Source organism: Eupeodes corollae, chromosome 2 (assembly GCF_945859685.1).
Source record: "Eupeodes corollae chromosome 2, idEupCoro1.1, whole genome shotgun sequence".
Taxonomy (NCBI): Eukaryota; Metazoa; Arthropoda; class Insecta; order Diptera; family Syrphidae; genus Eupeodes; species Eupeodes corollae.
The window spans coordinates 101,708,307-101,727,295 of NC_079148.1; the positions used below are offsets into that span (position 1 = coordinate 101,708,307).

The following is an 18,989-nucleotide window of genomic DNA, read 5'->3' on the forward strand; positions in this document are numbered from 1 at the left end:
AATTTGTTCCATTTTAAGCTGGTGTAGCTCTTCCTTTTGGCAATTTTCGTAACAAATTTGCTTGCTTCGTTGGAAAGGAACATCCGCTGCTGGTCTTTTAAGTTTTTTTTGGAAGGCTGTTTTTTTGGCACTCGCCTAAGTTGGTCAATTGGAGTAGGGTCGTTGAGAACATCAAGGGGCTTTTCTTTCATAGATGCCGAATAGCGGTCTTCGACTATAGGGGCTGGTTCATTTTCTATAGACAGCACACTTTCTCGCAAGCCCCCGTGTTGCTGTCCTATCATGTCTTGCACGATTAAATCTTTCTCAGGTGGTTCCGGAACTTCAATTACATTGCCAGTGGCTTTCAGAGCCTTCTTCATTCCAGCATTGCTTCTTCTGGCTACAACTTACTCCTTCAATTTTTGTAATGGTCTATTATCTTTCTTTAACTGGTCGCTATGCTTCCTCGGTAGCGACGTAGACTCCAATGCAGATAAGATTTCTAGTATGATTCATCTGGGAATGGAAACGTTTATTCCGAATAAGGTTAAAAGTATTAAACCCAAGGTTAAATCATGGTTCGATTCGAGCTGAAAAGAGGTTATCAAGCAGAAAGAGGTGAGCTTCCGGTGTTTTAAAGCTAACCCAACTGAGGAAAACCGGGAAAAGTTTAAGCAAGCCAGGTAGGCCTGCAACGCCTAAATTTGAAGGACCGAATATGTACACGATCAAAAATCACGGCGAAAAATACTACAATGTCAGAAGTTTTGGTCATTTGTAAAAAAAACATGAGGAATTCTTCCTCTTCCTAGGCTTGTTGTCAATGAAACTCCTTTAGTTAGCTCTATTGATAAAGCCAACTTATTTGCAAGGCAGTTCGCCGAAAATTCCACCTTACCAGATAGTGTCATGTCATGACTCCCCCAGTTCTTGGACGCGTATATGATTCTATCGGACCAATCTTTTTTTGTACTCGAACTGTGGCGAGAGTTTTTAAAGATCTGAACATTCTGAACATTCTATCCTATTCTTCTGGGATCGTTCCGAGTAGTTGAAAAAAAAATCTGCATTTGTTCAGCCAATCCCAAAAAAAAGCGAATATTCTTCTCTAACAAATAACCGACTGATAGCTCTAACGTCCTTTCTTTCTAAGGTCATGGAAACGCTGATTAATTATCAGCTAAGAAATATCTTGAGGAACGGAAGCTTCTTAACGACCGGCAATACGGCTTTTGTAGCAATAGGTCTACTGGTGATCTCATGGTTCATCTCAACGAACAGTGGAACAAATCTTTACATCGTTTTGGAGAAAGTAAGATTATTGCACTTGATATTTCAAAGGCATTTGATAAAGTCTGGCATCTTGCTCTCTTATCGACAATGCGTGCTTTCGGTTTTTACAAATCTCTTCTTCGTTGGATTAGACATTTTCTTTCGGACCGTTCAATACAAGTTGTTTTGAACGGATTCAAGCCTGAAACTCATAATATAAATGCTGGTGTGCCCCAGGGCTCCGTTTTGTCTCCGACCCTCTTCCTCACTTTTATAAATGATCTCCTGTCTGCTACTTCTAACCCAATACATTGTTTCGCTGACGATAGCTGTCTTAGCTTTTCATATATGTTTCCAGACTCATAGGGAAATAAAAAGGGGGGAATAAAAAATCGTGTGGAATTTAATGCTTCGAAATATCAATGCTGTCTTGCATCGTTAAAGCGAGATAAACCCTCTTTGCCACTATCTATGAGTGGCACTTGCATCAACGCAACGGAAAATCTTGACATCCTCGGAATGTGCATCAGCAACCACCTTTTGTGGAGCGGTCACATACGCGATGTTGCCAAAAATGCAGCAAGATGTCTAGGTTTTTTGAGACGTTGCAAGAAATTTTTCTCTCCGTCTGATCTGGCTACAATCTTCAAAGCCTATATACGTCCGAAACTTGAATATAACTCGCATCTCTGGGCTGGTGCTCCAGTAACTTATTTAAGCCTCTTGGACAGTATTCAAAAAAGAGCTTTTAAAATCATTGGTGACATTAACACCATCAACTCGCTTACATCACTCGAACATCGACGCAAGGTTTTAAAACCAATGTCCTAATGCTCACACTGTGTCTTTGGCATATTAACGGTATACAAAACCCTTTTAGTGTTCGCTAATCTAAAAAAAAAATATATAGCCAGCTGCCCTCATATTTATGTCGATATTGGACCAAGATGCTTACTTTTTCGTTGTCGTCTTAATATTTTTTATCGTTGACAATGTTGATGTGCCGGCGAATCAGTTTCCGCAAAAGTTCCTTCTCTGGCTGCGACCAGTTTTCCCGCCGTTCGCGTTTTATATTTTCCTTCTTCTTCATCTAAAATATTATAGAACGTTGTATTTTTGACTTACCTACTTTTTTCGACAACCAATTCGAGGAATGAAAGCAGAAAATAAGAAGTTTGAAAATATAACAATATTTTTTTGATTTAACCTGTCATTTGAATACAACCTTAAACTGGGGTTTTACTAAACCCAGCAGGAAAATTGACTATGAATAAGAGTTGTATTTATTCAATCAACATGCCTTAAACTATAGATCAAGAAATCACGACTTTAGTAATTCTCTATGAATAAGCCCCAATGATTTCAATAATTGAAATGACTTAGTTCCGGTTTGTAAATCGCATTGAAATGAATGAAAACAAGGTATAAGGAAATTCTAATCCCCCCCGATAAAATGGTTATGATCTATTATGCATACTTTCCTTAATTTTTGTTGAACAAAATCAGAACCCTGAGTTTATTTGCCAGCCAACTTAGTTATCTATTAATACACGAAAAAATCAGTTTTCCATTTGCATTTTGTTTTGTTTTTACTCGTGACTGTACATGTAACTCAAGCATAATACAAACACTTGAAAAATTAAAATTGGCATCACTTTTTACCCACTAAATTCCAAACACTTCCCATTTTATAGTTTATGTCATTAATGTACAATCTATTTATCTCTTTCCAACCAATTAGAATTCCCTTACATATTACTAGATTAGAAAAAGAAACAAGAATCAGAAATATTACATCAAGATGGAAGAGCTGCGTTGCAAAGCGAAGCCATCCATCCTTTCCCATACCAAACCAATGCCTATGCCAATCACAATCAGCATCAGCTCCACTCGTCCGTCGCATATTTTCGTTGCATGGCGCTTGTTTGTTTTACATAAATCAAAAGAATTTATTTTTGTTTTCTCAAATAAATACCCAATTCAAATTACCAAATATAAACAAAATAAACTCCCAAAAATACTGTTAAATTGAATTCATATCAAAGTGCTTAGGGCAGAAGTGTGGTATTAATAGAAAATCAAGTTCCAAATTGTGATCTCTTCTTTTTAGATTTTGTGTCAAAAGAAAAAATGGCGCTAACCAAAAATTTTTGACGATAAAAAATAGATTCACGTGTTAATCGGACGACGGGAGGTTTCAATGAGCCAACAATTGTGAAAATTTGATTTATTTTTTTATTGATTGATAAAAAAGCTTGTAACTTGTGATTGACAAAATGTCGGACGAAGTTGAGATCATAATTCCAGAGGTTGAAAGTGGCGGCGGCGAAGAAATTCCCAAGCAGAAAATCTTGATTGGAAATGTTGTAATGGAAGATGAAAACCCCAATGAGAGTTTGATGGATGAATTGACAAGCATTGAGCGGGACCTGGCTATAATGCACGAGATCGACGACGACGAAGAACAGCCCAATGTGTTGCAGAGCGGAATCGTCGAAGAAGCTCTGGCCATGGGCGTCGCGTCCTCGTCGAATGATGGACCCTCGGAAAAGAAAGACTCGGCAGCGACTGCAGAGGACATCATTGAGATTTCCAGCGAGAAAGTAGGTTCTGAGAGGAGAAATGGAACAAGCGTTAATTCTGAAACAACAAGTGATGCCCCGGACTCGACAACGGGCTCTGCTGCCCCAGCAATTAGCAAGCCAGAGGAGACCGCTTTAATGCATGATGACCTTTTGGCGGTTCTGAAGGGTACCGATACAGAGGACGACGTTGAGAAGGGGGTTACAATCGAAGGCGAGGGAGAGTTCCAGATTGTTGACATTATCGACAGTGAAATGGAGTTCGCAGAGGCAGACCCCCTGGGCAAGGAAACGACAAAGGTGGAACCCCTCACAAAGGAACAAGTGCACAAGGTTGCCCTGGAGCAATTCCAATCATTGTCGCGAGTTCCCGGGTCGCGGAATCGCGAGAACAACCGTCGTCGGAAACAGGACATCAAGTCGATCACTCAGCCAGCGGATTTGGTGACTTCGCTAGTGTCCGATTGGAGTGATGGCGATGAGGCTAATGCGGACGATTCTGAGGGAAGTCCTTCGCCAGCGAAAAAGAAGATAGCAATTACTGCTCAGCAGGCCAAGGTTACACTAGCAAAACCAACCGCTCAACCTTCTAAATCAACGACGGCTGCAGCTAAACCCGCAGCAGCCAAGGTTACAATTGTAAAACCCGCACAGCCAATCAAGTCAGCTGTCCCAGTAAAGGCAGCGGCCAAGGCACCACAGAAAACAGTTCAAAAACCAGAGCCCTCCACAGACAAGGATAAAGCTCCAGCGTCCTCGACTGCCGGTTCAGCGCTGGCCTCAGCACCAGCGCCAGCATCAAAGAAAGTCATAAATACCGCTCAGCCAAAGAAATTGATTAATGCTGAGAAGAAACAGCCAGATCCGCCTCCGCAGTCGACATTCAAGCGAACCAGAATCATAAAACGAAAGATAATATGGGACCCGGACGCACCGGAGACTCAGTTCTCCTACGCCAAGCTGGTGAAACCAAGTACGCCGGCTCCCCCAAAGAAGGAAAAGGTTGCTGCCGCAATACCCAAGTTGAAAGATGACGCCGACGAGGTTTCGAGAGCTGGAACGCCGCCCATCAAGCGACCAGCATCTACAACCCCATCGGTCAACGGAGGCAACAGAAAAAAGAATTCGAGGGAGATCGATCGGCTGTTGGGCGATGAGGGAGCCGTAAATATGTTGAATTCCCTGGAGACCGAGAGATCCAAGCGCACACCGGACACTGAGACGAACTCATCGAGACTTTCGACCGCTCGTAAAACAACAGTAGCTGCAGCCTCACTTTCACCAGTTGAAAAGCCTGTAAGTATTTCTTTCGGATACCTTTGATTATCTTCTCTAGTCTTCAAATTGAATTCCTTGATTTAACTTTAAATTTCTGTCTTACAGTCAGTGACGCCGCCAGCAAAAAAAGAAACTGTTGTTGCAAAAAACCGCAAAACAAAACCCAAGGCATCCGCCTCTTGGGATTATGTGTACAAACGTAAAAAGCAACAAGACGACGATGCCATGATCATCCGTCGTCGGTCGAACAGTTCGTACTCGAGTTCGGCCAGCATCAATCGCCTCAGCATTGATGGTCCAGCATCAGCTGGAAAACAAATGAAAGCAGCATCAAAAACAACAACACCAACCGCATCAGCAAATGCTTCCCCGGCGGCGGCGGACGCACCCAACACCCCAGAAACTGACAATCAATTTGAGTTTGCCAAGCCCGAGAACAAGTCGAAGTTGAAGAAAATGAAGAGCCCGGTGATTTTGGTGAATCCATTGTCAGCCGATATGAAGAGAGCTGCAACAGCCAAGCGAAATGCCAAGAGTTCGCCAAACGCTGAAGACGAAGCCGATAATGAGGAAGCAAAAGAAGATGTTAAAATTGTAAACATTGGAAATGTTAGACAATTGACCTTCAATACACATCGCGCTAAGTTAGCAAATACCTTAACTGTGGCGGTAAGTTACAACGAAACTCCATAAATTGGGCTTGATTGAGGCTAAATTTTTTACTTTTCTCTTTTCAGTTACTCAACGAATTGAGTAGAGTATTGAAAGTCTTGAACGATGACACAGAATGCAATGCTGTATTGATGCTATCAGAAGGTCCAAACTTCTGTCAGGGAATCGACTTTACCGATCTTACTGTGGGGACGGTGGAAAATAGAAAAAATGCTGCTGTTCAATTGGCAAGAGCTGTTAAGTAAGTATGGTTTTATTTTATTTCTATCTTCTGTGGCATCGAGATGAGAGCCTTATCATTATTACTTTTTTTTTGGTTCCATAAATATCTCGTAATGCCAGTGACTCATAATTACACATACCTACAAAATATGTTCTGAGAAAATTGTTGATTTCGAAACACGCGTTTTCAGCTTTGTTTGCTACAAAACAAACACTTTTCTTTCAACTTTCACAGATCATTATTCTACCAAGTAGGTAGGATTTTTATGATTTTGTTAATGGAATTTTATTGTGGGCTATAAAAATGTTGACATAACAGTTTTTTTTAGGTATTTACTCAAAACAAAGATATCAGTAAGACGAAAGAGAGAGATTACGTACAATTAGATTACGTAGAGTCAGATATTAATATAAGATAACTTAAGTAAGAGGCCAGACTTAGGTTCGTAGCTTCCTAATTCTTTTTGAACCTTTATTTTTGGAAAAATAAACAAATAAATTGAATCATTGAGACCACCTTAAGTTCTATTGTATTCCCTAAAGAACTGCATGAGGTTGTTCATTCTACAGTAGAAGTAAAAGTGTGATTTTGTTGATCATAATCTTCGTTGGTTGACGTCTTCACCCAATTGAGTGCGCCACCTGGGTCTTGGTCTTCCTCTACTGCCCCGTCCCTCAGGATTGGATTTGAAGACCTTCCGTCTTTGCTCTACATGACCCAGCCATCTAAGCCGTTGGACTTTAATTCTGCTAACTAGGTCAGTGTCGCTGTTATATCTTCTCCTCCATTCTCCATCTATGCGTACGGGACCAAAAATCACCCGAAGAATTTTTCTCTCGAAGCATCGTAAGACGCTCTCAACTTTCTTTGACTGGGTCCAGGCCTCAGCGCCATAAATTAGAACCGGGATGATGAGTGTCTTATAGATGGTGATTTTAGATGCTCGAGAAAGGACCTTACTTCTCAACTGTCTTCTAAGACCAAAGAAGCAGCGATTTGCAAGAGTTATTCTTCGTTTGATTTCAGCGTTGGTGTCGTTGTCTATGTGCGGTGCCTAGGTAGACAAAGTCCTTAACTACATCAAAGTTATAGCTGTCCATGGTGACGTTTTGTCCAAAAAATCGTTGTTCAATGTCCTTTTTTGATGACAGACTTGGTCTTGCCCCCATTGACTACTAAACCAATCTTCTTCACTTCTGTCGCAATGCTCAAAAACGCTCCACTGATATCACGCTTTGATCTTCCAATTATGTCAATATAATCTGCGTATCCCAGTAATTGGATGGACCTCTGGAAGATTGTGCCTCTAGTTTTGACGGTTGTGTTTTGCACCATTTTTTCCAGAACGATGTTGAAGAAATCGCATGACAGTGCATCACCCTGGCTTAAACCTTTTTTTGACATCAAATGTATCGGTGAGATCTTTTCCGACCTTGATAGAGCAGCGTCCATTCAGGGATGCCAAAATTAGTCATTGCTCTGGAGAGCTCTTCCCTATAGATACTGTCAAAAGCAGCTTTAAAATCGATAAACATATGATAGGTACCTATTTGCAGTTTCTGGGTTTTTTCAAGATCTGCCGTAGTGTGAATATTTGGTCGATAGTGGACTTTCATGGTCTGAAGCCACACTGATAAGGACCAATCAGGTTGTTGACGAATAGCTTCAGACGTTCACATAATACGGCAGAGAGGGTCTTATATGCAATGTTAAGGAGACTGATGCCTCTGTAGTTGGCGCAGTTTAGAGGGTCTCCTTTCTTATGTATCGGGCACATTATGCTGAGATTCCACTCATCGGCCATGCTTTCTGACGACCATATTTTGTAGATGAGTTGATGCATGTTCCCTACCAAGTCGTCGCCTGCTGCTTTGAATAGTTCGGCAGCGAAGCCTGAGCTCAATAAAACCAATTTGAATCCATTACGAAACGTGAAAGACGGACTATGTTAATGTAATTCAGATAGTTTAGATCTTTATAGAAGAATTCTTCTAGGTATGTCTTGCTTATAAGCTAGAGCAGTGCCCGGCTATAATACCGATTATCGAACTTATATATAATCTGCGTAGAGATAGCAAACACCTTGAGCGCTATGATTCTAGTGTAGGCCAGATGTTTTTCTTGACCTGAAAAGCGTTGATGTTATTCCGACTGATGGCTGCCTTCTTTATACAGTTGTGTTCATAAAAATTGCAGTGCTCTCCAAATATAATAAAAAGGCCTTCAATATCAACGTTATAATATATTTCATTATACTTCTAATAAAAAACTAAAATATTTAATTCATAATAACAGAAAATAAGTATTATCGATTTTTTAGCGTTAGCTTTGTCACAGTAAAAACCGTTTTTTAAATATATGGCTGTTCATAAAAATAGCAGTGCATGACAAAATACTAGATCTATTACGTAAGAAGTAAGAAAAACTGTAACAAGTTATATGAAAGTATACAAATAATTTTAGCTTATTAGTACTAAAAAACCTGACACCTCTCGACTAATATTGCGTCCCTCGAATCACGTACTGCTTGGGTTTTGCTTTATGAACTGCGTTTTTAACGTCCCCCCACAAATTTTCGATGGGGTTAAGGTCGGAAGATTGAGCGGGCCCTCCATAACGGATAACTTCTTCTTCGCAAACCATTATTTTGCCGACTTTGCTTTCATCACTCCACAGAACAATCCTCCATTTCTCTTTGCCGAATCTCTGTGCGCTATAACAAACTCCATTCTCTTTGCTACATGCCTTTTTGTCAAGAACCTTGCGTGGACTTCGGGCTGGTAACTTCGGTAATAAAAGACGTCTTCCTATTGTGACAGCGCTAACAGACAGTTGTACTTTTTATTTTCCTAGAGCCTATGGAAGGGTTCTGTTTTGCTAACTGAACAATTTTTCTGTCAGTTATTTCAGTAGTCATCCTTTTTGAGCTTCGCGTTTTCGGTTTATTTTGTCATTTTAAGGCGTTACTGAACATTTTTGCTGAGCAGCCTAGAATGTCTTGAATATTTTCATAGGTTTTTCTCTCCAAACGCAGTTTTCGAATTTCTGCGGTGCAGTGTCTTGACCGCCCCATTGTTTATTTTTGAGTTAATATTTATTAACTTTTTAATATCCTAGTATGTTACAAATACTTAAAACTTTAAATAGTTAATTATTTACTTACCGAAAAATTAAAAAAAATGAATTTTTAACACTTTTTAATTATAAAATCAAAAGTACTGCTATTTTTATGAACACTCTATATCCAGAGAGTTTGAAATAATGAATGTTCACCGGGAAAAGTAGAGTATAACTTAACGCTTAAAGACTCTAATACGAAAACGAAAGACCGTTAGATGCAAGTAACATGTTAATTTTTTTTGTAAGAATTTCCGTTATTTAAATAATTGACAATCTAATAAAATGTGAAAAGCACTACTATTTTTATGAACACAACTGTAGGTAGAATGGGTTGTACCGTACCATTTGTGGCGAGTTCATCTGCTTTACAATTTCTTGGAGGGCCGTTGGCGAGTGAACACTCTGGGGCTTGATTATGGGATTCGCGGCGAATAGTTTTGCTAGCGAGTTTGCCATTTTTCAATTATTGCTTTCGCCTTCTTCGTTTTGAGTTCGACCAATTAACGAATTCATAGGCGAATTTGAAATGTCATAATATTTTTGGCGAGCTGAAATCCGATAGTTTTTTTTTGATAATCCAGAAAAACTAGCTCCCATCTGGTTTTAAACATTTTAGAGATTAAGTGCATCGAATTATGGTTATTGAAATAATTGTTAACACCCAGATTATACTGCAAGCTTTTGTGCAGGGTTCCACTTTGAATCGCAAAACTTCTTCAAACATATTTCTTTGATTTTTCCCAGCGACACCTCAAACATTCTACTCCAATCCTCTCTCTACATGTTAGACGTTATATTGAAGTTCTAGCCGTTACCATTCTGTAAAAAACGTGAGTTTTTCGCTGCAACAGGTTCGTTGTAATTATGTTTGGTAGTCGATTTTTTACAAGGGTTAGTATTTTCCTTACGTAGTTAGGTTATATTAAGTAAGGAAATGGACTTGTGTTGATGACGCCATCTCCACACTTAGATGAATATAGCCTTCTGGTTCCCAGACACATCACTGTGACCTTGTAACCGTTTTCGAGATGTCAGTTTATATGAATATTATCGAATCACCAATTCGTTCCTATCAGGGAAGTTAGTACTGAAAGGTGTATTGAAGTTCAGACGAGGTGTCAAGTATTTTAGGCTTACATTGTTCATATGTATTCCTGTAAAATCTGCGCTTGCCCGATAGGGCTGATTTTCCATTTTAGGCGCTGTTTGCAAAAGTTTCCTTAAGATAATGGTCCAGGGTAAAAGATTAAATTCTTACGTAGTTAAATTGCATTCTGAGTGAACAAATATAAAAATGGTTGAGAGAGTCTAGTTTAGTAGTTTAAGCTTTGAAATGTTTCTCCCGTGAATATACATCTCAAAGCGTAAACAAAACTTTCTTCTGGTGATATTGCGCTTCTCAAAATTGTATTTTTTTTTTCTTAATGTCTTTTTTGTGAACGAAAAAAGTAGGTCCAAACTTTCTTCATTCATCCTGATATAATTTGAAACGATGTTTTATCATTTGATTTAAGTTCTTTTGACAAGAAAGTGAAGGATCCAAAGTAAGCTCTATTTTCTCTTCACATCTTTTTTTTCTTTTGCGTGGAAATCTGTAAAGCATCCTCACAAAAGTTTAGCACAACTAACAACAATGAAATTGCAAATCTGTATAGGAAATATATTAAAATTCCATCTATATCATAAGAAGTTTCACAGGTTAAAAGGGATTTTTTTTTGATATAGCATCATTTCCTTCTGGTATTTGATGACACCATTGCTCAGTCCTCGTGACACGGCAGATCAACTTTATAATGAGTCTCAAATACGAACAAGAGTTCCTATAGACAAATCCTTCAGAATATTGAAAAGACGGTTTCCTGTACTGGCATACGGCTGTGGTCTACAATTAAAGACGACATTGATAATTATTGTGTGTTTTTTAAGAAATTCCGTCTTTATTTTAATATCTAATTCCAAAGAACGTTTTCTTAACTCATGTTCAATAGAGGCTGTATATTTTTTTTTGAGTCGCTTCCTCGTTTTGGGTATCATAGTGGAGCTTAGCAAACTCAATTTTTATAGCTGATAGCTGTGAATATTGCTCAGTTATTTTGCTGCTAGGTAACGTTGAAGCAACGGGTCTTCACCTTCCAAACCAGTGACTTCTTTCTGTTTTTGTGGTCGAATTGTTGAACTGCTTTTTTAATCCTTTGGACATAGGAATGTTAGTTTTTGGGCAATTTTTATCAATATTTTCAAAGGTAACTTTCTGATCTGTAATACCCGTGGAATGATGGTTAGTGCGATGGTTTGTCATGCGAGAGGTCATGGGTTCGATCCCTGCCTATGCCACGCGTACTGCCTCTTGCGAGGTATTGACAAATTCTCCAAGAGTAATTCTTGTCATGAAAAGTGCTTTCTCAAATTTGTCGTTCGGATTCGGCTTAAAACCGTGCGTCCATTCCATCCCTGACAACAGTACTCGCACACAGGAATGGTTGATAGTTTTCAGTCACTAGGACCTAGTTCTCAAACGGACTGTTGCGTCACCCAATTTATTTAATTTAATTTTCTGATCAGATACGTTCTCGTGACTTATCTTTAATTTTTTTATGGATCGGGTTTCTCAATTGATTGGGTTTGAATTTTCCCAAATCCTTTGTTGCTTCAACATCCAACAAAATAAAGTTAATACAAACAAAAATATATTCTTCTTACAATGTTTGTACTGGTACCGGATTCATTTTCGAACAACTCATCTGCACCATAAAAAATGTTTTCATAGCCAGTTATTGTTTTTGGATTCATAATGGATATGGCAAGATCAAAGTTTTTATTGCGTAAAATGTTTTGAGTGCTTCAACGGTCCTGAAGCATGCTGAATCCGAATGGGAATTAAAGTTCGATGTTCGGGCATCCTCGAAAACAAGTTTTTCGACTCCTTTGATGCTTTCTCCCGTACAAGCACTAGCCGGGGCGCCGCACAGTGGTTCGGTTTGTATGGGAGAGCGGAAAAAAGTCTGTAAAATCTGAACGGTTCAACGGATTTAAATAAAATTTGGCATACATGTTAAGATTAGTCTTATACATATTTGGCCAAAATTTGGTTGAAAAAAAAAAATTATAAACAAAGTTAGTGACATTTTTCTAAAATTTGAGGGTTTTTGATTTTTGTATGGGAGAGCGGAAAAATTTTTGTAAAATCTGAACTATTAAACAAAATTTAATGAAATTTTTAAATCATTTTAAGATTAGTCTTATACATGCTTGGTCAAAATTTGGTCAAGAAAAAATTATTAGAAAAAAAGTTATTGACATTTTTCTAAAATTTGAGGGTTTTTGATTTTTGTATGGGAGAGCGGAAAAAAGTCTGTAAAATCTGAACTTCTAAACGAATTTTAATGAAATTTTAAACACATGTTAAGATTAGTCTTATACATGCTTGGTCAAAATTTGGTCAAGAAAAAATTATTCAAGTTTATAAATTTCGATTTTTGCGAAACCATTTATTTTTGCCCGGAAATTTTTTTCAACTTTGAACTCAATTTTCTTGGAAAGAACACACGAAAAGCAATATAGTTTTATGATATTTTAAATTATATGATAGAGCTTAAAAAAAATAAAGAAAAGGATTAGGGATAATCCTTTATTTTTTTAGTTTTTTGCTAAAAGTAGGGCAGGTAGAAATAAAAAAGGTGTTATTTTTAAAGTTTTATTGCTTTGTTTTTGTTGTGTATTGCGTAATTTTGTATTACCTGTCTTATTAGAATAAAATCTCTTACTTAAATCTATATATATAAAGGATTAAATTAAAAAAAAGTCAGTATTGAGTTATTGACCATTTGTGCAAGGTGTTTAAGAAAAATGTTTACTCTGATCAATCAATAAGTGAAAGTGAAGTTAAATATAATAACAAATATACATACAGTGAATAATGAATTCAATACATTAAAATGCATTCAATCGAAATTCCTTATTAGGTGTTGTGTAGTGAACTTATCACTAATGGACATGATGTTCAAAATCTTCTACCATATTTTGAAAGGGAATACCCCAACTTAATTTCTGAGCAAATAGAAACTGTGCTGTCAGAATTAAATAAACGTTTTGTGCCTCATTTTTTGAGTCGATGGAACGCAGTTCATAGAAAAAAAAAGTCATTTTAAAAAAAAAACACTCATTGGCTCGAAGGAGTTTTCGAAGTAGAACTAACCCAAAGTGTATTGGCCGAAACGTCAACTAATATGGGAAGACCACGAAAGAGTTTTGACGAATGCTGTGATCGAGCTAAAAGGTATAAGAGGGACGAAATTAGAAATATATTTCCTCAAGAAGAGATAGACTATGCAGCAACATCAGAGAGCTTTTCCTGCTCACAATTTGATCCGGATAAGGCTCTTGCATTATTTATACAAGCAGTATTGTCGAAACGCCAATATGAAGTATTAAGACATGCCCTAAAAGATGAAGGACTTTTATTTAAATATAACATCAAAAGCCTCAAGTTTTAGAAAAATGTCAATAACTTGTTTTCTAATAATTTTTTCTTGACCAAATTTTGACCAAGCATGTATAAGACTAATCTTAAAATGATTTAAAAATTTCATTAAAATTCGTTTAATAGTTCAGATTTTACAAACATTTTTCCGCTCTCCCATACAAAAATCAAAAACCCTCAAATTTTAGAAAAATGTCAATAACTTTGTTTATAATTTTTTTTTTCAATCAAATTTTGACCAAATATGTATAAGACTAATCTTAACATGTATGCCAAATTTTATTTAAATCCGTTGAACCGTTCAGATTTTACAGACTTTTTTCCGCTCTCCCATACAAACCGAACCACTGTGCGCCGGAGCGGGGGTCGTCTTCAAGGCTCTCTCTGCTTCTCTTGAACTCACTTGACTACTTTTGCACAGTTGATAATGAAGGTGCGGAACCCTGGTAAACTGCCACCATTTCTTCATGAATAGTTTTTTGACTTTTTCCTTGCTTAGTGAGAAATTTAATTACAGCGCGATGCTCAATTTTCACCATCATCGTCTCAGTTGCCATTATGATTCTGTTTAAATAGAGATTTAACGGTAAATAATAATCACATTTATATGAAATTTCACTAAAATAATAGTATTACTTGATAAATAAGTCAATTTATATATATAACCACAGCTTCACCCCGATACCGAGAATATATTGAACGCCCCTCGTAATTCCATCTTTTTTTATTTTCAATTATTGTTTTTTCTTAATATCCACATTCTTAAAGTGTTCGCGTTTATTTTAGAGAAAAATTGTGATTTCTTGTCCTTTTCTTGTCAGCTTTATTAATTTTGAACAAACGCAAACAGTTTCACAATCTTTTTCATAAATTTACCGTTTTTGAAATATCACACATACATACATACTTTTTCACAATTTGATTTTTTGTTTGTAATTTTACATCGAAGTTAGCTACGTTTTATTTTATGTGCAACTTATGGCGTTTTTCTTTTTTAGTTCAGAGCAGAGCTCGAACTGTCAAAAAATTAATTGTGTTTCTTTTTCTTTTTGAGTTCTGATCGTTCAGAGCTTCAAATTCGTGTTTATTTTATAGTTCTGAACATGTTCAGAGCGCGCTCTGCGAGCTCAGAATAAAAAAAGAGGCTGGGATGCGACCCACACTGATAACTTCCCATCCCGTCTGCCGATTTGTCTTGCTTAAAAGTTTGTCTATATGTACTCGTATCAATTTTAACCAAATTTGCTATTTTTTGTAGATTTTATTTTTTATGAAAAAAACGGACTGTTGAATTTTTATATAAAAATTACTGAATATGGAAAACAATATTTTCTGTGAAATAAAATAAAATTCAAGCCAATATTTTTAAGTTTTGAAAAGCTATTTGAGTCGAAAGTAAATTTTTACCAAGTTTTAGTATTGTTTTTTTTTTCTTAAAGTTTTATTTTTTGTAAAAAAAACTGTCAATTCGTTTTTTTAAAAATTTTACCAAATGTTGAAAACAATATTTCTTATTTTTTAAAAGATATTTGAGTCAAAAATCAATTTTTACCAACTTTTATAATTTTTTTTTTTAGGTTTTTATTTTTTGTAAAAAAACTGTCAATTCGATTTTTCTCAAAATTTTATCAGATGTCAAAAACATTATTCTTCGTTGCAAAAAATTGTTTAAGAGATGAAATTATATTTCAGTCGTAAAATTTTGGAGGTGACAAATTTTTTTTTTCAGTTTTATTGATTTTTAAAAAAAACCGTTACATTGATTTTTTTCAAAAAATATACCTGTTTGGTATCATGTTACAATATATTATATACAATTTAATTCAAGTCTCTAGCGTTTTTGGTTCGTAAGATATTTAGGGTTAACCAAAATTTTCACCTTTTTTTCAAACTGCTATAGTGAAAAAACCACCCACGCAATATTCTTGAGAGCCCTTTCTGCATCTTTCTGCCTTTTTATCTGTATAACAAAATTTATTTGAAGTCGATATCTCTTCTGGTTCTTGAGCTATGGACGACGAAAAAAACGTCGCGAACGTACGGACGTACGGACGTACAAACGTACGTACACACGCACGCACAGACATCTTTCTAAAAATCTTTTATTTCGACTCTAGGGACCTTGAAACGTCGAGAAATGTCAAAATTTTCAATTTGACAAATCGGACCCATTACAATAACTTCCTATGGGAAGTTAATAACAGAGTAAACGGAGTAAAATGCTAACCACAAACAATTTGATATTTGAAAGCCGGGAAATTAAAAAAATCATCGTCAAAACAATAAAAATGGCGGGAGAGTCTGGTCGCTCTAGTGCAGAAGGAAAGATAATTTAGAAAAAACTAATTGCATATAGCATTTTTATGAATCACATTTATTTCAGGCGTCAAATTAACCAACGCTATGACTGTTTTCCAATTATGGCAGTTTAGTGCTCAAGTTGTTTCATAATTAAATCAGAGAGCTCTGAGCATAATCTGCTCAGAACTCAACTCTACTCTACTCTGTTCTCTCAGACTCTGCTCAGTGCTCAGCTCTGAACAAAAAAAAAACGCCATTAGTAAAGTGAAACATACAAACTTTCTAACAACAGATTTAAAAAGTATCAGCAAACAGGCCCAAGTCATAAAATTTTTGTGCAACTAACTCTTTATTTTATGTGTGTTTGTTTTTCAAACATTTACTGCCTCTTTTCTCTCAAATACTGTTAACACGACTTTCCAATTGTTACTGTTGGGCAAGTATTCATTCTTTTGGTAAGCATATAAGTTTTTTTAAAAAGTAATTTTTCAACCGTAATTTGTCAATGTCAATTCTCTTGCGCCATGTAACACCCCACTAGGTAACGATGTCTTAATATCATGGTATATTTCTATGTGAGGATGTTTGGTTAGCATCCCCATGATTTACTTAGCTTCTTTGGCAGTTGCCTGGATATGTTTGTTCGATAAGAGTTCTATCTATTGTGATTTTAACCTTCTTCTGGATGTCGATTACTTCACCAGAGCCATGACAATATGTTTCATTTGCGGTCCTCTATTAATTATGTTACAAAAAATCTCTTTGAACTATCCTTGATCTGTTATAATAATGTCATGAGTATGTCCATATACTTTTTACCTTGAAAAGCATTTGGTAGTTTACTAGGTTTCAAGGTATGGGAGAAAAACTCCTCCTTGATGGTTTTTGTATGACGTTTGTCTTGCATGATATTTTCCTTGTTTCGTACATAATATTGAATTAATATATCATGTTTCAATACTATTTTCTTACCCCTTTTAGATACCTTGGCTCCAGAATATTTTGAATGCTTTTTAAACACACGAAATAACTTTATTTTCAAAAACCCAACAAAACTCCAATAATTTTATCTTCTTTCAGAAACTTCCTTATGACTATGGCTAAATTTAGTAAGCCATTGATAGCAGGCGTAAATGGCGCCAACTCTGGCCTTGGAGTAACAATGTTACCTTTATTCGATGTAGTAATTGGCAGTGACAAGGGAACCTATGAAACTCCTTATGCTAAAATTGGACAAATACCCGAAGGATATTTTATATTCTCAGAAACAACAAAAATCCGTTCAACTTTTGTAAGTTTATAAAAACGATTTTTTTTTTGTATGGAAAATTGTTAAAATTTTTAATATGTTTTTTTTTGTGTTTGTTTATAAAGAAAACAAAACTTCTGTGGCTATCGGAAAAATTACACTCAACAGAATCTGCCTTATCGGGTCTTGTCAATAAACTAACAAGCGTTGGTAAAGTCAACGAAGAAGCACTAGGCGCAGCAAAACGAATTGCATCGCTTTGTCCCGAGGTAAAAATAAATGTTTGTCATTTTATCAGTTTCTTATATTTAAAAAAAAATAATTTTAGACCTATTTTGAGATGAAACAACGAAGCATTGAAAATGTTTTGCCACAAATAATTGAGTCTCTTGAAGAAGAAGAGGAAATTCTAGTACGACAATGGTGCAGTGCGCCATGTTTGGAGAAATTCAAACATTTTATCCAAAAGGGTCAATGGTGAGGACATCACTGTTTTTTGTTTTGACTGTTTTTAAGGAAAACTTAACGAATTCGCCGAGACAAAAGCAAAAACAAAATTAAATATAAATTAAAATTATATACTTGAGTTATGTAATACAAAAGAAAAAATGAAGAAAAGAAAAAAGTAATAAAATCTTAGTTAGATTATAAAAAAAAAAATTATTAATTAATTATTATGAATCGCAAACTTTCTTATTTTCATTTTTGTAGTTAAAATTTTATTTCGTCATAAAGACAGAAAAAAAAAATGAACCATGTTGAATTATTTAAACACAAAATTATGTTGAAAAAAAAGAAGAAAAAAATTAATAAAAAAAATGTCGCATTTTACTTTTAATTAAAAAATTAGAAAGACTTTTAGCAGTTAAGTTCATTAAAGAAAAGAAAAAATAACTAAAAAATTGACGCAAACAATTGCAAAGAAAATAAAACATCCAAGAGACGAGCAAATCCTATGGAAAACATAAACTCAATATTTTATCAAAAGGGTTAAAAAAATTGTAAATATAAACTAAAAAGAAAAATGGAAAAACAAAAAAACAATAATTTAATACAATTTATGCTTTTTGTTAAAAAAAAAACAAATTTGATTTGATTTGAACGTAGTGGAACGTTTCTATTTTGATTTTTATGTTGCAATACATTTATCCTAATTATACTTTGTTATTTCATCATATGAGTACATTTGTGCACACAATTAGCAAAAACAACAACAAACAAAATTTACTTTAATCTTATATTTAGATAGTAATAGAAATTGCAAATATATAATTTTTGAAGTGTAATTTTGTTCTCTTTTTAAATGGAAATAAAACAATAAAAATAAAAGTGTACACACATTTTTTTCTGAATTTAATAAGAACCTCCAACATTTTTCACTAAAAATAATCGTTTAAAAAATAAAACAGCTAAATTCTTTCTTTGGTTTTCTAATACCCCTATTATGGTTGTTGAATTGAATGTTCGAAGTGAGATGTTTTCATAAGTGAACTAATACATTTGACATACTACGGTTGGCGAACTTTACAATTCGAGTTCGAAATTCAGTGCTACCACACAAAACAAAATAACAGACAAATAAACGTCAACGCATGAAAGTTCAAAAAAATTGTTGTGTTTCATTAATTGATAATTTTCATATTCGGCTCTATCGAGGTAATCGTGGGAGCGGAATTCCTAAGAATCGGAGACATTTTGCTTCAGCTGATCGGACATTCTCTCCGACAAATCTCAACGCATGCAATTTGCATGCTATGCTTTGCTATGAAGTACTTGTATGGTTTTATTCTTGATAGATACAAACACAATTTTCCGAAGTCCTTCGACAAG

The 18,989-nt window shown here is 35.6% G+C and overlaps 1 protein-coding gene across 1 annotated transcript; it reads left to right on the forward strand.

The window, feature by feature from the left end:
* The first annotated feature begins 3,116 nt into the window (after positions 1–3,116).
* On the forward strand, positions 3,117–18,493 carry LOC129945552 (proteoglycan 4). Its single transcript, XM_056055363.1, has 6 exons — positions 3,117–5,132; positions 5,220–5,783; positions 5,852–6,027; positions 16,991–17,201; positions 17,285–17,428; positions 17,488–18,493. Exons 1-6 carry the CDS (start codon positions 3,531–3,533, stop codon positions 17,638–17,640), a joined length of 2,850 nt encoding a protein of 949 aa, XP_055911338.1. The 5' UTR covers positions 3,117–3,530; the 3' UTR covers positions 17,641–18,493.
* The last annotated feature ends 496 nt before the right edge of the window (positions 18,494–18,989 follow it).